A 15057-nucleotide genomic window follows, 5' to 3' on the forward strand; every position below is an offset into this window, starting at 1 on the left:
TATAAATGTGACTGAACTGCTATTTATCTTTTAAATTCACGTACACGCTCGCATCTCGTAGAGGATTATCACAATCAGCTCTGAGTCACGATGCACGATTATCCAGATATGTCATATATCGAGTATGACGCGCCTCGACCGACTCGATTCTCGCGGTGCTAACCTGCTAACTTCAGAAACGAACCGAAAGTCTCGGGAGTCTCGGGGACTGACGTTTCTAACCTATCATTCGTGCGACTAACTGACTTGCACCAAAAACAGGTAAGCGTTTATTTAAATGTGTTATACACAAATTAATAATAAAATCTAACAAGATTATTTAATAAATGTTAAAGCATGAAATTCATATTAAATTAATAATGTTAAGTTAATGATGCTTCTTGTTTTTCAAAAATTAGAAGAATATTTATGCCGAGTTAATTTTACAGAAGTCAAATATGAGAAACTACCTTTCGAGTTGTCTGTAGAGATTTATACGGCCAGCTACAACAAACAAAATGGAGAGCTCAGGCGAAAGTTCATCGAGCAATCAAGCACCTATACGTGGCGAGAGAGTAAGTGCTTTAGTTAATTGTTCTCTTGATAGAATTGAATAGAGTTTCTGAGGTAAAGGGGAGAGACGAATAACCGTTCATGCTCTCTGTTCTGTAGAAAAGTGGTCGTGGCTCGAGGCAGAGGGCCGTCGATAACTTGAGCAAGAAGTTCCTGAGAAATTTTGATCCAGAACACAGCGAGCGAGAGAAGCGCAAGCTATATCGTCGATTGTATCACAGCTACAGGAAGCACTTGTACAATGACGAAGGTATTTTCATACAGACGTCGGACGATCTCTGCGACTGCTTGAGCCTGGATTGTCCTGGATGCCATTTTCCGTGCCCTAAGTGCTCTTCTGTAAAATGTGGCCATGATTGCAGGTAGTTTTACATTTAGAAAAAAAAAAAAATTATTTCGATCAACTGACTGAGAAGTAATTCTTTCAAACTATGAATTAATTTTATTTGCTAGAAATAATCGTAAATGGACCTACGATGTCATTCAATGCGAAGGATCTGAACCAGTGATAAAAAATCCACTGTTAAGAGAGCTTGAGACAAAGTGAGGGTGTAAAAACAAATATTAATGAGCGGCTGTAAGTATTTATATATAGGATAACATGTAAAACTATCAAAAGTTATTTATTTGTATACAACCTGCTTGTAATAAGCGAAAATATGAATTTAATAATTTTTACTCGTAAGAGAGAAATACGTTTTCTGTAATTATATATGTTATTTAATCGAGCGACCGTTTGGGGGATAGAAGTATCCGAATATATTTTGTTAGGCCCGGTTTTCGACGATAAAAATCTCGAAATAACGATCTTGGAGCCGGTGACGACAGCAAATCGATTCGCTTCGAAGTTACGACTTTGCCCGTGATCCGTAATTCGCGCCTCGGTACACCCTGGCGCAGTCACGCTACCGACAACCACATCCGCCACTCATCCTTCTACATACACACGGAAGCATTATTGATTTTTCGACGACGACGCGCTGATGCCGCGCGCACACCCACATCGTATACTACGCGGAGGGCGCGCGCTTCGTTTTCGATCGACGAGATCATCGAATTCGCGCTATTCAGAGAAATAACGGCAAATAAAAGGCAGGATCGAGATCACGTCGATCTCGAGAGAGTCGCGGACGCGACCCGATCGGCGATCGAGGCGTGGAAAGAGAAGTGAAGACGGAAGAAAATTTGAGAGAAGAAGAATTAACGGCGGGAATTCGGGCGAAATTGTGCGGGCCCGCGCTCGCGCCGCCAAGGCGCGAAGGTAGCAGCGGCGACGAGCGGGACGGACTTCAGGGGGGTTGACGTACGGGAGGCCGCGTCGCGCAGCGCCTAGTTCGCCGCGTCGGTCCGCCGCGATTTCGCAACGGGTGCAACGTAACGCGAGCGACGTAAGGGAGCTCGCCCGTGTCCGAGCGCGTTGACCGCCGCGGTGGCGGACGTATGTACGCACGCACGCACGCACGCACGAACGCACGCACCTACTCACGCACGCACGCGTACGCAGCGCGAGTGACACCGACGTGGAGGCGCGCAGCAGCGAGGAAGCCGTCGACCGCGGCCAAACGTGGCCCGCTTGCGGAACCGAAGAGGGTAGTGGCCGCCAACGGCAGGTGCTTTCCATCTTGTCCATACTAAATACCGTCCGCCCTTCGCCCGCCGACGATCCCGTTTTTGGGCGCGACGACGTTCGTGGCGTTGGCCCGTCCGAGAGTGATCCTCCCCGTGAAAACGCGATTCTCGTCGGTACCGACAACGATCCGCGGCATCAACGTTTCGCCACCTCGCTGGGTCTCTTCCTCCGGGAGTCGATCGGGGTAATTGTGACACGAAGGGCCGTGAGAGGGGGTGACGCGACAACGGTACTTCTCTACGGGTGACTCGCAACACCCTTCGCCGTACCTTCGCGTTTATTAAAGAACGATTAATCGGAAAGATTACGATCGTTTCAAGTTCGAAGTCGGTCTCCAGCGGTTCGATCACTCCAGTCATTCCGATGAATTTGCGCTTGAATATCGTACGTATCTTCCACGCTTCGTATCTTTTTTCTTCTTCTCGCTGTTAATTTTATATATAGAAAATACAAAGCGCGCATAGTTAACAATGGATGATTAATCTATTTTTAGTTTTTTTTATTTCTTTTTTATTTTTTTTTTACCTTCGGAAACAAGTGCACTTAAAAAAACAAGTGTATTTGTGCAGAGCGAAGGAAAAGACGACGTGACGTAGATGATGCAAGTGGAGGAAACAGACTTTTCGCGGACGGCCGGTCGTACGGTCGCGAATCGAGATCGATATTTTCTTTTTTTTTATATAGATTTTTGATTTTTAATTTTTATTTTTACATTTGCTTTGTAATTGTTAAATCTTGATACGTGGAGTTTTTTTTTTTTTTAATGAAACGGATACGTTTGTACGCTCGAGATACGTAAGCGTGAGACACATAAATCCGGCGATTGCGGGGGTGTAGAGAAGAGAGGCGTGGGACAAACAAGAGCGGACCCGCATGAGGCCGTGTGTAAGAGCGAGAAGCGGACGGATGCGGTTTCGTGGGTGTCGTCATCGGAGAAGATATACGTCACGAGATATGCGCGGAAGGACGGACGGACGTAACCTTTCGTGGGTTCGGATTATTAACCGCGTGGGCGAAGCGCGGAACGGAGGCTATGCCATGCGCGTTCATGCACGGGGTTACCCACCGTGCAGACGTCCTTTTCCGCGTGGATGTCTTGGCCGGGCACTGTGCACGATTCTCCCTCGAGAAAAAAAAAAAGAAAAAAAACCCCCCCCCGAAGTCAGAAGAGAAAAATCAAACGACGACGTCGCGTAGTCCGATTGGCTACCTGGGACTTCGCTTTCATAAAGTTAATTAAGAGCAATTTAATTAAACGCTCCGCTCGGATTCGGAAATCAATTGTGAGCGGACGGGGTCGCTCGATATTTTTCCCGCGGGAGAAGTCGTCTCTGAATCAGCTTATCAGAAGGGTATCGAGACGTATCCGGTATAACTTTGTGTGTCGTGCGGCAGGTCGGGTGGTGCGACCGGAGGGACTCGAGGAGGGTGATCGTCTCGCACGCATACGCACGCTCTCCCTTTATCTCGTCTCGCTGCACGCGGACCCCGAGCGCCGGGGGTTTATACCGCCGGGACGGCAGATGTCAGGATGCCGGAGCAGAGCAACGACTATCGCGTGGTCGTGTTCGGTGCGGGCGGCGTCGGCAAGAGTTCCCTCGTCCTGCGATTCGTGAAGGGCTCTTTCCGCGAGTCTTACATACCGACCATCGAGGACACCTATAGACAGGTAAGCGATAATCTTTTACCGAAACACGCAATTATATTTCTTTCTTTCCTTTTTTTTTTCTTTTATTTTTTTTTTTTTATCTTGTGAAAGGAACTACGCGCCAAAGACTGACGCGCGCAATTAATTTCATTAATTGGTTAAAAATAACGACCGTTTATCAATGGAAGAAAGACTACTAAAATTAGCCGACTCTTTCCTTGATGAAAAATGAGACGGAAGAGAAGATAATTGACTTAAAGCGATCACACATTTTCTTTTATGAACTGGAATTGAGATCTTATTATTTTTTTTTTTACCGAACCACGTTAAGCGTTTACTCCAATTCGCGAAGGACCTAATGAAAATCGCCCTCGCTCGTAGAACACGTGTGCAACGCGAAATTGGCAGATTGACTCATGCGTCACTAAATTATAAATCGCGCGTAACGAACTTCGCGCATCCACGCCGGGGAGAGAGTAATTTCCGCAAACGCCGCGCGAGATTTTGTGATTTAATCGGGACCGTCCCTCTGTCCCGCACGTGTCCACCAGGATCGCGATAATTCGGCGATTTGCGAATTTAATATTCCCGCTCGGCTGTGCCGGTCCAGCAGGATAATACGGAATTGACGTATGCCCGTGCAAATGCATTAAATTTGCAAATGACTCGCGAGATCGGAGATATCCGCGCAACGCTCGCCGGTAAGCCGGCAGTAACGAGGCGGAATTAACAGTAATAATACACGGTAATCACGGAAGAGGAGGGAGGAGGAAAATGCCCTCTTACGCGTCGCGGATGTTTTCCGCCTGACAAAGGAAGCGTCCGCGTAATGTGCATCGAATTAATTACCTCGGCGACACCGCGTCACGCCGCGCGATCGGATACGGATAACGCGCGTTTAGAATCGAGTCGACTCCGGCGGCGTTTAATCGCGGAAATCCGCGGCGGAGCCGAAGCAAACTCTTTTGCGACACCGATACCGCGCGTAAATTGCACATCGATGTTATTGGCCTGTCTTGAATTATTCATGCGGGTCAAAGCGACGACGTAATGACTCGATTACATCAGCCGTGCCGCGTTATACTGCGCGCTGAAGTAAACGATCCTCCGCGCGGTGACGATTGATATGTCGGTGGTAATAGATAGGCGTAGGTACGCGCAGCGCGTATTAAAAGGAAGTGTGCACACGAGCGTGCACAAGCGTGCGCGTTTGCGTGCGTGCATTGTATAGGGTATAATATTGTAACATGACGAGATGCAATGACGGAATTAAGACGCTGGTGGGACTCTCGCTATGTGCGCGACGAGAAGTGGGTGCAAGCTTCCAGTTTAACTTTACTCAATTCGGGGTGACGACCCAGAGAGAGCTTCGACTCGACTCGAGATCGAATCTGGCCAGCCTGGATAATCGCGAGTCGAGCCGAGGCCCCGTAAAGTCCCGCGATGTCGTCAACGGACCGCATTACGGTATTTCAGGTGATAAGTTGCGACAAAAACATATGCACACTTCAAATTACGGACACAACGGGGTCCCATCAGTTTCCCGCTATGCAGCGGCTCTCTATAAGCAAAGGTCACGCCTTCATCTTGGTGTACTCGGTGTGCTCACGGCAAAGTCTCGAGGAGCTACGACCGATCTGGGCCGTGATAAGGGAGCTCAAGGGTCAAGATATCTCGCAGATACCCATTATGCTGGTAAGGACTGGCTGTATATCCTCCACCTGTTTCACCTTCCAATTTCTGGCTATTACGATATCAGAATCTTATTTATAAAAGTGGGCTTATCCGATTAATATTCGCAACGTGAATAACTAAAAATATTGGACAATATTATTTCGCGTGCATGTCGTCAAATTGAAAAGAAAGAAGAAGAAGAAGAAAAAAAAAAAAAAAAATAAATAAAAAGATTGCTCGGGGAAGGAAATTCGAGGAAACTGTTAACGCTATGAGTCATCGTGTTTCAATTTCTCCCTTCGAAATTGAACTCTCTCGAAGATTGAATCTCACTTTAACGTGGCTCCCAACGTGAGAGAAAAATTTCATTCTCCCGCATGAAATCCTTGTGTTCGTTTTGCGTATCTGCGTTTAATGCGCGAGTATTCAGCGGTACCATCGTTGATTCATCGGCCAGGTTGGGAACAAATGCGACGAGAGCCCGTCGGTGCGTGAAGTGTCGATGAGCGAGGGTGCGGCCGAGGCAGCTAATTGGGGCTGCGGTTTCCTGGAGACCTCGGCCAAGACGAATCACAACGTGGACGCCCTGTTCCGGGACCTGCTCACCCTCGAGAAGAACCGCTCGGTCTCGTTACAGCCGGTGCAGAGCAACAACGCGATAAGACTCAAGGAGAAGTGTGCCATTATGTAAAAAAAAAAAAAGAAATATCCGCCATCCTTCGATCCGCATCGCGACGCGCGTCGCGATTTAACGACGACACGTGCGATCCAGCCGACGAGGACCGTTGCCTCCACCGGAACGTCCCAGAATCCCGTCGTCCTTCGAGACGAGGCCTCGTCGCTGTATCAACCGAATGATATCCCAAGCCGGTTTCGCCAACGACGGACGACCTTGTTCGCGACTCGAATCCCTGCTACTCTCCGTCGAGATCCGTCAAAAGCTTTACGACGGTGTCGTATTTCGTTCCGTTCGTACGAGCGCGGGCCTATAGAATAATCTACGAAACTTCGAATCGTGAAAAATGAAATTCTTTTTTTAAGGATCCTAAGAGCGTATTCTATAGTCTTCTACTCCGAGAACGATTCTGGGCCCCGGCGGGTCAAGTTGGTTTTGCGAGAGAAAGACAGGCAGGGCGTTTTCACTCGGCGAACTCGAAGGAGTTACTCGAATTCGTACGTACCGTTGCTCGTCGATGGTGAAGCCTTTTATAATTTAAGTTACAATACAATATTTTACTTGATAGACCGCTCGATCGCGTATAATTTCTCTATGCTCGACGATGACTAATTACTCAAGTTCCCGCCTCTTGTTTTTTCCTTGACTCTGTCATAGAATCGTCCGCGGTAATCTCGATCTGCGACCAGAGTCGGCAAAAGCAACGATATTAGTTTTATCACCGAGAACAGTTGCGCGTTTCTCAGCTGCTGATAGGGAAAGTCCGGCGATAATAGTTACGATCTCAGTAACGCTGTAAACTAATCACGCAACATATCACAAGATACACGCTGTCGAAAGTTTGGAGATTTTTATTTCGAGATGAGAATTAATTTTGATAGAACAGAGATTTTAAACCCGAGTTACAAAAATTTCGTCGATTGTGTCAGCCACTTTTTCGGAAGTTCTTTTTTTTTTTTTTCCCTCCCATAAATATCATACTTTCCTATTTTAATATCTAGCAACGATATAAATAAATAATAATAATGGTAACGGTGTAAGAGTCGTAATTAATTATAATCAATTTCTCGAGGTGTCGCAGGAAACTCGAGGCTATCGCGATTGTTACATAATCTCTTCTTGTTATAATTAACTTTAAACTTATTATCTAATAATAGAAACGGGTAATTCGTAATTTCTATAAAATCTCCTTTTCGCAACGCCAGGAAGACCCCGATAAATATCGTCGTACGAAACAAACTGCAAAATTATTAATCACGAGCTTAACGGAACGATTATCCAGAATAATTGTTATCGCGGAACTGTTGCTTTCTATTTGATTTCCGTTGGCAGCGTCACTCGAAAAAAAAAAAAAAATCGTTCCTTTTGCATACAGATAAAACAACGAATTGTCATGGAAGATCGACAAGTACAAGGCGCGATTTGTCTTCGGGCTTTATCGCTCGTAATCGAGATGGCTTGCGGCAAAGAGCAACCTTAAAAGCCTCTTTCCGCAAATCGATTTATTGGGTTCCGTAACGTGAAATGTATTTCATATTCAAGCAAATTTGTATCGCGGGTATAAGAAATGTCGGAAGCACGCAGATCTCGTATAATATTGTCGAGCTCGGCGTTTCGCGCAATGTATAAATTCCGGAAATGAAGAACGTTGAAGGATTTAACGGAATGCGCCGAGCAAGGAAGATCATTAAGAGTAATTTATTACCGTGCGTGTATTAAAATCCGGTAAAATGTGTTAAGAAGGGATGGGAAAAAATAGGAACCCGAATGATAAAGGCTTTAAAAAAGGGATCTTACTCGTGGGGCCATTCGGCGTGGTCTTTTTTTATTTTTTTTTTTTTCGCGGGTCGCTTCAATTTAGCTAACATACTGAATCGATAATAGCCGCGACCGGTGCCCTTCCATGAAAATTCCGCAATGCTCCGCAATCGGAGACTACCGCACGACGACTAGGGACTGATGTAATGCGCGCGCGTCAACATTTTTCGTGAGAATGATTACGGAGAGAACGAGAAAGAGAGAGAAAGAGAGAAAATGCGAAACTAAATGAGAGAAAAGGGGGTGGGAGAGGGAGAGAGGAAAGAAAGAGTGAAAGTACACGTGCGAACGACGAATAACAAGTAGATAAGAGTTGTTACGAGATTGGTTTTTGTTGAATAGTTGTAAGAATTTTGTAACGACTATGCTAGCTAATTAGGATTACAAAAAAGCAGCAGAACACGACAGAAATTCGTAGACACGGCAACTCTCACACGTCGCACGTATGTGCAAAGGTACCACGCAAGTTTATTAGTTTATATCATTGCATGGACGTGCAAATTTATACAGGACACACACACGACATATACGCACCCAACACACGTCGACACGCATGCAAGCAGATTTGTTAACCCAGGCGCATTCGCGAAAGAATACGAGATGCGCGTCGATCCTCATACGAAACCCGTAGAAAAAGATAGAAGCGTTTTTTCAGACGTTTCCAACGGGAAAAAAAAAATCTCGAACGAACATATATAGACAATTAGCGGAGTGATTACATTACGTTTTCACTTACCTAATCCCTCTTCATCTACTTTCCGCCTACCGAGTCCCGCTCCTTTTAGCGTCACAACCGTAGCGTTCCTCGCGACACGTGTCCTCGCGGTTTTCCTCGCCCGCGCCGTTTTACGGATATATCAGAGAAGACCGGAGCCTCTTCTTCCTCCTCGATACATGTTCTTCGGCTCGCGTCGCGACGTCGTCGCGCCCGCCGGGCGTCGATACGATCGATGTAACACGTCGCGCTAACGATGATGTTGATAACGATGATGATGGTCCGCTGCCTGCACTTGAACGCGTCTCGACTACTGGGCTCCGGTGGAGGGCCGTATTTATAGCCGTCGGCACTCGAGATGGGTAGTGTCTCAAGAGTGTATTGAGTGATGTGCATACGCTCATCAAGAACCTAAATCGAACCCTATCGAGCCAACACATATCGTATTTTCGCAATAATGTTCCTGCGATAACTCGTCAAGTTGAAATATTTCACGCCCGAGTGTTGAGGAGTCGGATTTAAAAAAAAAGAAAGAAAATTATCTTACGTCGCGTTTCATCCCCGTCCCTTTATAGTTGTTCTCCCGACGTTGCTTTTTTTTTTTTTTTTTTTTTTTTTTAATGATTACGAAAATTCGAAGCGAAACGTTCGTTGATTTTTTTTTCTTTTTTTTTAGATGCGCTATTTTATTTAATATTTAATATTTATTTATTATTTAAATGATTTAATTGTAATTTCGTCATAAATTATGGTAACCGATGTACGCGCACTGCGACATGCGATAACTAATCGGCAATCTGAACCGAAATTGGGGGATTATCCTTTGAACAAGTTAACAATACATTCGTAGATCACAGCGTCTGTTGGTGGCAACGTGAATGCCGTCGATTATAGCGGCTATCGAGATGAGCCTAGAAATGGCCACGCATCGGAGAAGATCGACAAATATTACAAATTAATTAATCAATTATTGTTATTCGAGTTGAAAATAAAATAGAAATTAATTAACTTTTGACATATAAAACTACGATGTAGCGATCACGAAAGAAAGCCCGTGGATCGTAAAGGCTCGCCTCGAGAAAAATAATCTAGGTCTGCGGGACACTTTTAAAGTATGGCATCGGAAAATAATAAAAACCGTCGGCTTTGAAAGGGTCCAGAATGTCGATAGTAGTCCAACTGTCGCAGGTCGACGCTGCGCAAAAATTTCGTTTCGCATATCCGTCGAGGAGAAGACTCTCGGGACTATTATCCAACGAATTACGCGTAAAATCACCCGACGATTTATCCCCCGCGCCGCTCTGTGTTTCCTATTCCCGGAAACGGAGGAAACAAAAAAAAAAAAAAAAAATCCACAAGTCCGAGCGAAGGGATGGAAGGGAATTTGTTCCGCGTGATATTACGAATTCCTCTGCGGAGAATCGCTCGATCGGGCCCATCAGTTCGAACCGCTCGATCTCTCGGAAGTGAAATTCTCGTCGCGCTCGTTCCGACTCTCTTTTCCCCCGATTTTTATTCCTCGAACCTATCGTCCTACGACATTCCAGACTCCGGGCTCTGCATTTCCGGCGGGAAAAAGAAAGAGAAAAAAAGAAAAAAGAAAAAAAAAAATGGAAAAGAAGAAGAAGAAAAAAAGATACGACGAAACAGCTTTAAGGGACGAATCCCATTCCCTTCTGTCGACTCGATAGCTTAACGAACCGAACCAGATTGTCACGTTGATATTAACTACGCGCTGAAAACGAGGTCGCTCTCGTACGTATACGTTGTATACCACTTAGACGTAGCTATGTATTATTGCTACGATACGATTGTTAGGCGTGCTTCACTTCGCTTCATCTAGGTAATTATCGCCATTGTCGTCGCACGGTACGTTCTTTGTGCGACGCCGTTTTGCCGAGCACGGTAAGCGGTGTCTCCGCGTTCTTGGCGGTACCCCGCGTAACGCGCTAATCTCTCATCCTCCCCCGAAACCCTTCACGTTTATCACGCGACCCGCGTTTCACGCTCGCCGTGCTCGGTAAGGGCAGCGCGTCGCCGAAATTCTTTTAATTTTTCGCGCGAGGGAAAAGGGAACCTTTTTCCGTCGGTCCCTTTTCCCGCGACGACAGAAAGGAACGGCAGTCCCTCGCGCCGACCTCCCGGGCGCAAACCTTTTTTACGAGGACCTCTGTTTTATTAAATCATGATATGCCGTATTTAAATGTAGCGCGTAACGTGTTTAATAATGATCGTTAATAATCCGCCTGTGAGAGAAAAAAAAAAAAAAACATTCCTAAGTGTAAATTGTATATAAGATTTTCTATATTCAGAGATATATCCCGATACCAAAGTGTACGTATTTATTATTACACTTATTATTAGAGGATTATTAGTCAGAAAAGGTGGTTTTTTGCCGGCGCTTGCTCTCTTGGTCTCAACGAGACGTTCGAGGAAATAAAGTGAAAAATTAGGGTGGGGAATAAAGTGAAATTAAAAAGAGAAAAGAAAAAAATTAAATTAAATTAAATTAAATTAAGGAAAAGAGAGCATTTGCCGCTACTTTCTAAATCACTTGTTATCAAATTGGTCGATCGATTACGAGCCACACGTAGTATTATCCCGTAATCGTAGGGAGTACCAGTTGGTAGAATAGAATATATTATATATTAAATAGAAACACATACAGCCACACACACACATATACACTTACACACGCACATGTGCCCATAAAGAGGTAGACGTTGACATCAATTATGCATGTCGCTCAGAGTTCGTTTACGTACGTACCGTCGTCTTTATATTAGGAAAAGAGCGAAAAAAAAAATGTCGTTTTCTAATGGTAACGCTTAGCTGTTGAAAATGTTTTATCTGACTGAAAGAGATTAAGAAAAGAAACGTAGACTAATCGCTGTCTCGAAATGTAGGTAGTTCTAAGGGAACGCGAGGGTTTATCTAATCGATTCCAACACTTTCTTGCAGTTTTCTCGCGGTTTAATATCAGAGAGAAAGAGAGAGAGAGAGAGAGAGAAGAGCTGGGCTGATGTAGAATTTTGCGACTAAATAGATAAATGTGTAACCAGAGTGTTTTCTGTCTCAATTTCTAGATTCTCGACTAACGTGTGGGGGTCGATTTCTCTCGAAAATAGTTGCGGCAAATTGCGTAATTAATTAAAGTAAGAGATATGTGCGTGAAAAGATCGAACATTTGGAACTTTTGAAGGATATAATACGGAATAAACTGTCTGGGCGATAGACTTTTGATAATAGAACGTCGCTAGAAGACACAGACAACAATTGAATTCACTTTACAGACAAGTCGACCGATGGACTCGCGGCCGAGGCATCCGCGGTCCAGCGCAAATCACTTACCGAGGACACTCTGCGTACATAATAGATTCAAGTTCAATAGAATCTTATTAAGAGATACTAGGAAGTCGAGCTTTGAAATGATGGAAGTAGGAAGAAAATTACGAAGGGAAGGGCAAAGTTGTGAGGAACGGATGAACGTATACGTATACGGGCACACGGTATCCTCTTAGTTTCTGGGGCCAATTGGTGTTACGGGGAGAGAAAAAAGAAAAAAAGAAAAAGAATAAAAAAAAAAAAAAGAAAAAAGTACGTACGTGCGCGTTTCCGGTTATCTCCACGTCGGGATGACTTTTCGCATCTCCGCAAGATTTTTCTACGTTTACTTGCTTTGTTGTCATCGGACGGATTTCACGACCGAATATCATCGGACAATGTTATAAGAGCCATGTTGAAAGCTGTTGAATTTTTGCGAAAGGACGTCGCGCAATTGATTTTTTTTTTCTTTTTTAAACAAATAAAAACTGCGTGAAAGTCGAAAGTCATGCTCGCACGAGAAACGATCGAAAGGGGTAAGCGTTATAAGAGTTCGTACATTGAGATTAAAAATTTTACAACGTTACTACGTGACAATGTTACTGTTACTACGAGGATAATGACGAAGTGCAATTGAGAGCAGGTATATAGCACAAACACAAGCACACACACGTACACGTACACGCATCAGATGACGTAACGAAACACACAACGTATCGCGATCGCGACAAGCCGAAGTATAAGGATCTCGAGTGATATTAAAAGCTCAACGATATCGAATCTGATGTTGCGTTATCGGAGAATTTTGCGGTACGGTATCTCGAATACGGTAAACGCTGAAAAAAAAAAAAAAAAAAAAAGGGAAGCCTGCAAATTGTGGCAGCAATTTTTTCCATCCGCCGCTACATCCTTCTTAATTATTATCGCGCGCGACATGGCGAAACAAGAAGTTTCTTCTGTAAATAATTTTTGAACGCTGTACATATCGATTATTAATACTATATGTATTACAAATTAATTGAGTCATATCGATAAAATACCGGAGCGGTAGCTCTTAGTAACGAAATGCAGAAGAGGCTCTTTCAGTTTTATGCTTTTAGCGGACATTTGGCTTTGTGTCTCAAAGTGGAAGACGACGTTAGCAAATTTATCAAAGGTAAAGGTTTTGCTCCACTTTATTTGTATGACCCATCGTAATCGTGATCACCGGCGTTTAGCGTATTCCAAACACAAATTGCAAAAGATCTCTACCTATCAGCGTTATAGTTAAATACGTACTTCCATATAAAAAGAAAAAAAAAAGAAAGAAAAAAAAGAAGAAAAAAAAAAGAAAGAAATCCGGCCCGAAGCGTCGTTCGACAAGTGCGTTGCGCGTATTTTGCCGCCGTTTGCAGGCGCAGAAAATCCTCCTAATTCTCTTCGCACAAATACCAGAATAACGACGACAAAGTAGCGTAATTTACGACGGACCATATCAATGAATCATATCAAGAAAAAAAAAAAAACAGAAAAAAAGAAAAAAAAAGAGAAGTATAGAAAGAAAAGGAGGATATCGTCGAATGTGAACTCGGGGGGAGGCGAAGCGAGGCGGTGAGTTTTGACATGTGCATTTAATGCAACGAGCTCTCCTGTACAAAAAAAGTATCGCCAAATTTTGGGCGGTCGTTCTTGCTGCTAACTTATGTTACGTTCGTCGGGAGAAATTCATATTTTTCGCGAATTTTCGTCGACTGTATATTTTGTACGGACGCGCAAAAATTTTCGATGGACGTCGCTGATTTCTGTCATTTGTAATAGAAGTCGCATTCCTTTGGGACCTTCGAATTAGTGTTTATGCACTTTTGACATTAAACTTTCGTCATATTGCGCAACACGTGTCTCGCCTGAAAAATATGAATTCTTGCGGCAAATTAAAAAAAAAAAGAAGATAAAAAAGAAAAAAAAAATGTTTAAAAGATACGAACTCGCATATATTTGCTTAGGCTTAAGCTTGCTGTAGGGGATTAATGATTTGTTGAAGCAATTTCTCTTGATCTTTGTTGATCATGCCACGAAACGACATACAACGCTTTAGCGCAAATTGCTTGCCGCTTGCAGGCCGCGGGCCTGTAAAGTCGAGACATAAATATAAAAGTAATGGAGAACGGTATGTAAAGGAGACATTATGGGATAGAAAAGAATAGTCGCGTATGGAATGGAATCTCGGCGATCCAAGAGATTATTCGAAGAAGAACCTGAGAAGCTGTTAAATCGAATAACGCGATCGAGATGAAACTCATTTTTCAATCACCTCCATTTCGATTTAATTTGTTATTAAAAGTCACTTTTGAGAATTTATTGCTAAATCGTTACAAGTGAAATAACGTTGCATCGTCTCGATTGTAATTGTAACAATTTTTTCTTACGCTGAACAAAGAGATATTTTTTTTTTTTTTTTTATCGCACTCTTGTCTCTTTCTCGTCAGACATTTTAGTGATCCAGGCATATTTAATTATCGAAATGGTTAATTGAAGTAGAATCAGATTACCGAACACGATATTTTTCCACTTTAAGGTTGTATTGTATTCACGGCGCCTCTCCGATTCCTTTCGTGTTGATCTCGCGACGTCGTTTAGATTAAAATCGAAAAGTATAAAGGTTTTTAGCTGATGAGCTGGAAAACGAACAAGCGTTCGGCGGTGTGATAAAGTTCCTTCACGCATTCAGGACATGTAAGAGTGAGACGAAGAAGAAGAAAAAAAAAGAAAAAGAATAAAAAAAAAAGAAAAAAAAAACGCGCGTTCCCACTCTCTATACACGCTAAATACACACGTTCCACACAATTATTGCGAGAGTGCACGTAGAGAATGGCGCAAAGGGTGTCTAATTATCTATTTAAATAAGCGACCAATACACGCTGAGATAAATAGGCTTGTTATTGCGACAAATTTGCTCATTCATTATCAACCGAAGAATCGTTAATCAGCTACGAATCTGTACTCGTGATAATTAAATGATCTTGATTCTTGGCAATCTGTAA

At 43.6% G+C, this 15057-nt stretch overlaps 2 protein-coding genes across 2 annotated transcripts; both read left to right on the top strand.

Moving 5' to 3' along the window:
* Nucleotides 1-128: 128 nt before the first annotated feature.
* Nucleotides 129-1243, top strand: LOC139104647 (ARL14 effector protein). The gene is made up of 4 exons (XM_070660246.1): nucleotides 129-261; nucleotides 429-554; nucleotides 652-914; nucleotides 1006-1243. Exons 2-4 carry the CDS (start codon nucleotides 498-500, stop codon nucleotides 1097-1099), a joined length of 414 nt encoding a protein of 137 aa, XP_070516347.1. The 5' UTR covers nucleotides 129-261; nucleotides 429-497; the 3' UTR covers nucleotides 1100-1243.
* A 58-nt stretch (nucleotides 1244-1301) lies between these two features.
* LOC139104646 (GTP-binding protein Di-Ras2) lies at nucleotides 1302-15050 on the top strand. The gene is made up of 4 exons (XM_070660245.1): nucleotides 1302-2162; nucleotides 3578-3851; nucleotides 5307-5525; nucleotides 5962-15050. Exons 2-4 carry the CDS (start codon nucleotides 3714-3716, stop codon nucleotides 6193-6195), a joined length of 591 nt encoding a protein of 196 aa, XP_070516346.1. The 5' UTR covers nucleotides 1302-2162; nucleotides 3578-3713; the 3' UTR covers nucleotides 6196-15050.
* The last annotated feature ends 7 nt before the right edge of the window (nucleotides 15051-15057 follow it).

Source organism: Cardiocondyla obscurior, linkage group LG08 (assembly GCF_019399895.1).
Source record: "Cardiocondyla obscurior isolate alpha-2009 linkage group LG08, Cobs3.1, whole genome shotgun sequence".
Classification (NCBI taxonomy): domain Eukaryota; kingdom Metazoa; phylum Arthropoda; class Insecta; order Hymenoptera; family Formicidae; genus Cardiocondyla; species Cardiocondyla obscurior.

Bases quoted from the DNA above. Each gene is read 5' to 3' on its own strand.
- LOC139104647 (XM_070660246.1), top strand. From the start codon at position 498: ATGGAGAGCTCAGGCGAAAGTTCATCGAGCAATCAAGCACCTATACGT. The intron at 555-651 runs GTAAGTGCTTTA...TCTGTTCTGTAG, and splicing joins CACCTATACGTGGCGAGAGA to AAAAGTGGTCGTGGCTCGAG. The intron at 915-1,005 runs GTAGTTTTACAT...TTTATTTGCTAG, and splicing joins AAATGTGGCCATGATTGCAG to AAATAATCGTAAATGGACCT.
- LOC139104646 (XM_070660245.1), top strand. From the start codon at position 3,714: ATGCCGGAGCAGAGCAACGACTATCGCGTGGTCGTGTTCGGTGCGGGC. The intron at 3,852-5,306 runs GTAAGCGATAAT...ACGGTATTTCAG, and splicing joins TCGAGGACACCTATAGACAG to GTGATAAGTTGCGACAAAAA. The intron at 5,526-5,961 runs GTAAGGACTGGC...TTCATCGGCCAG, and splicing joins CGCAGATACCCATTATGCTG to GTTGGGAACAAATGCGACGA.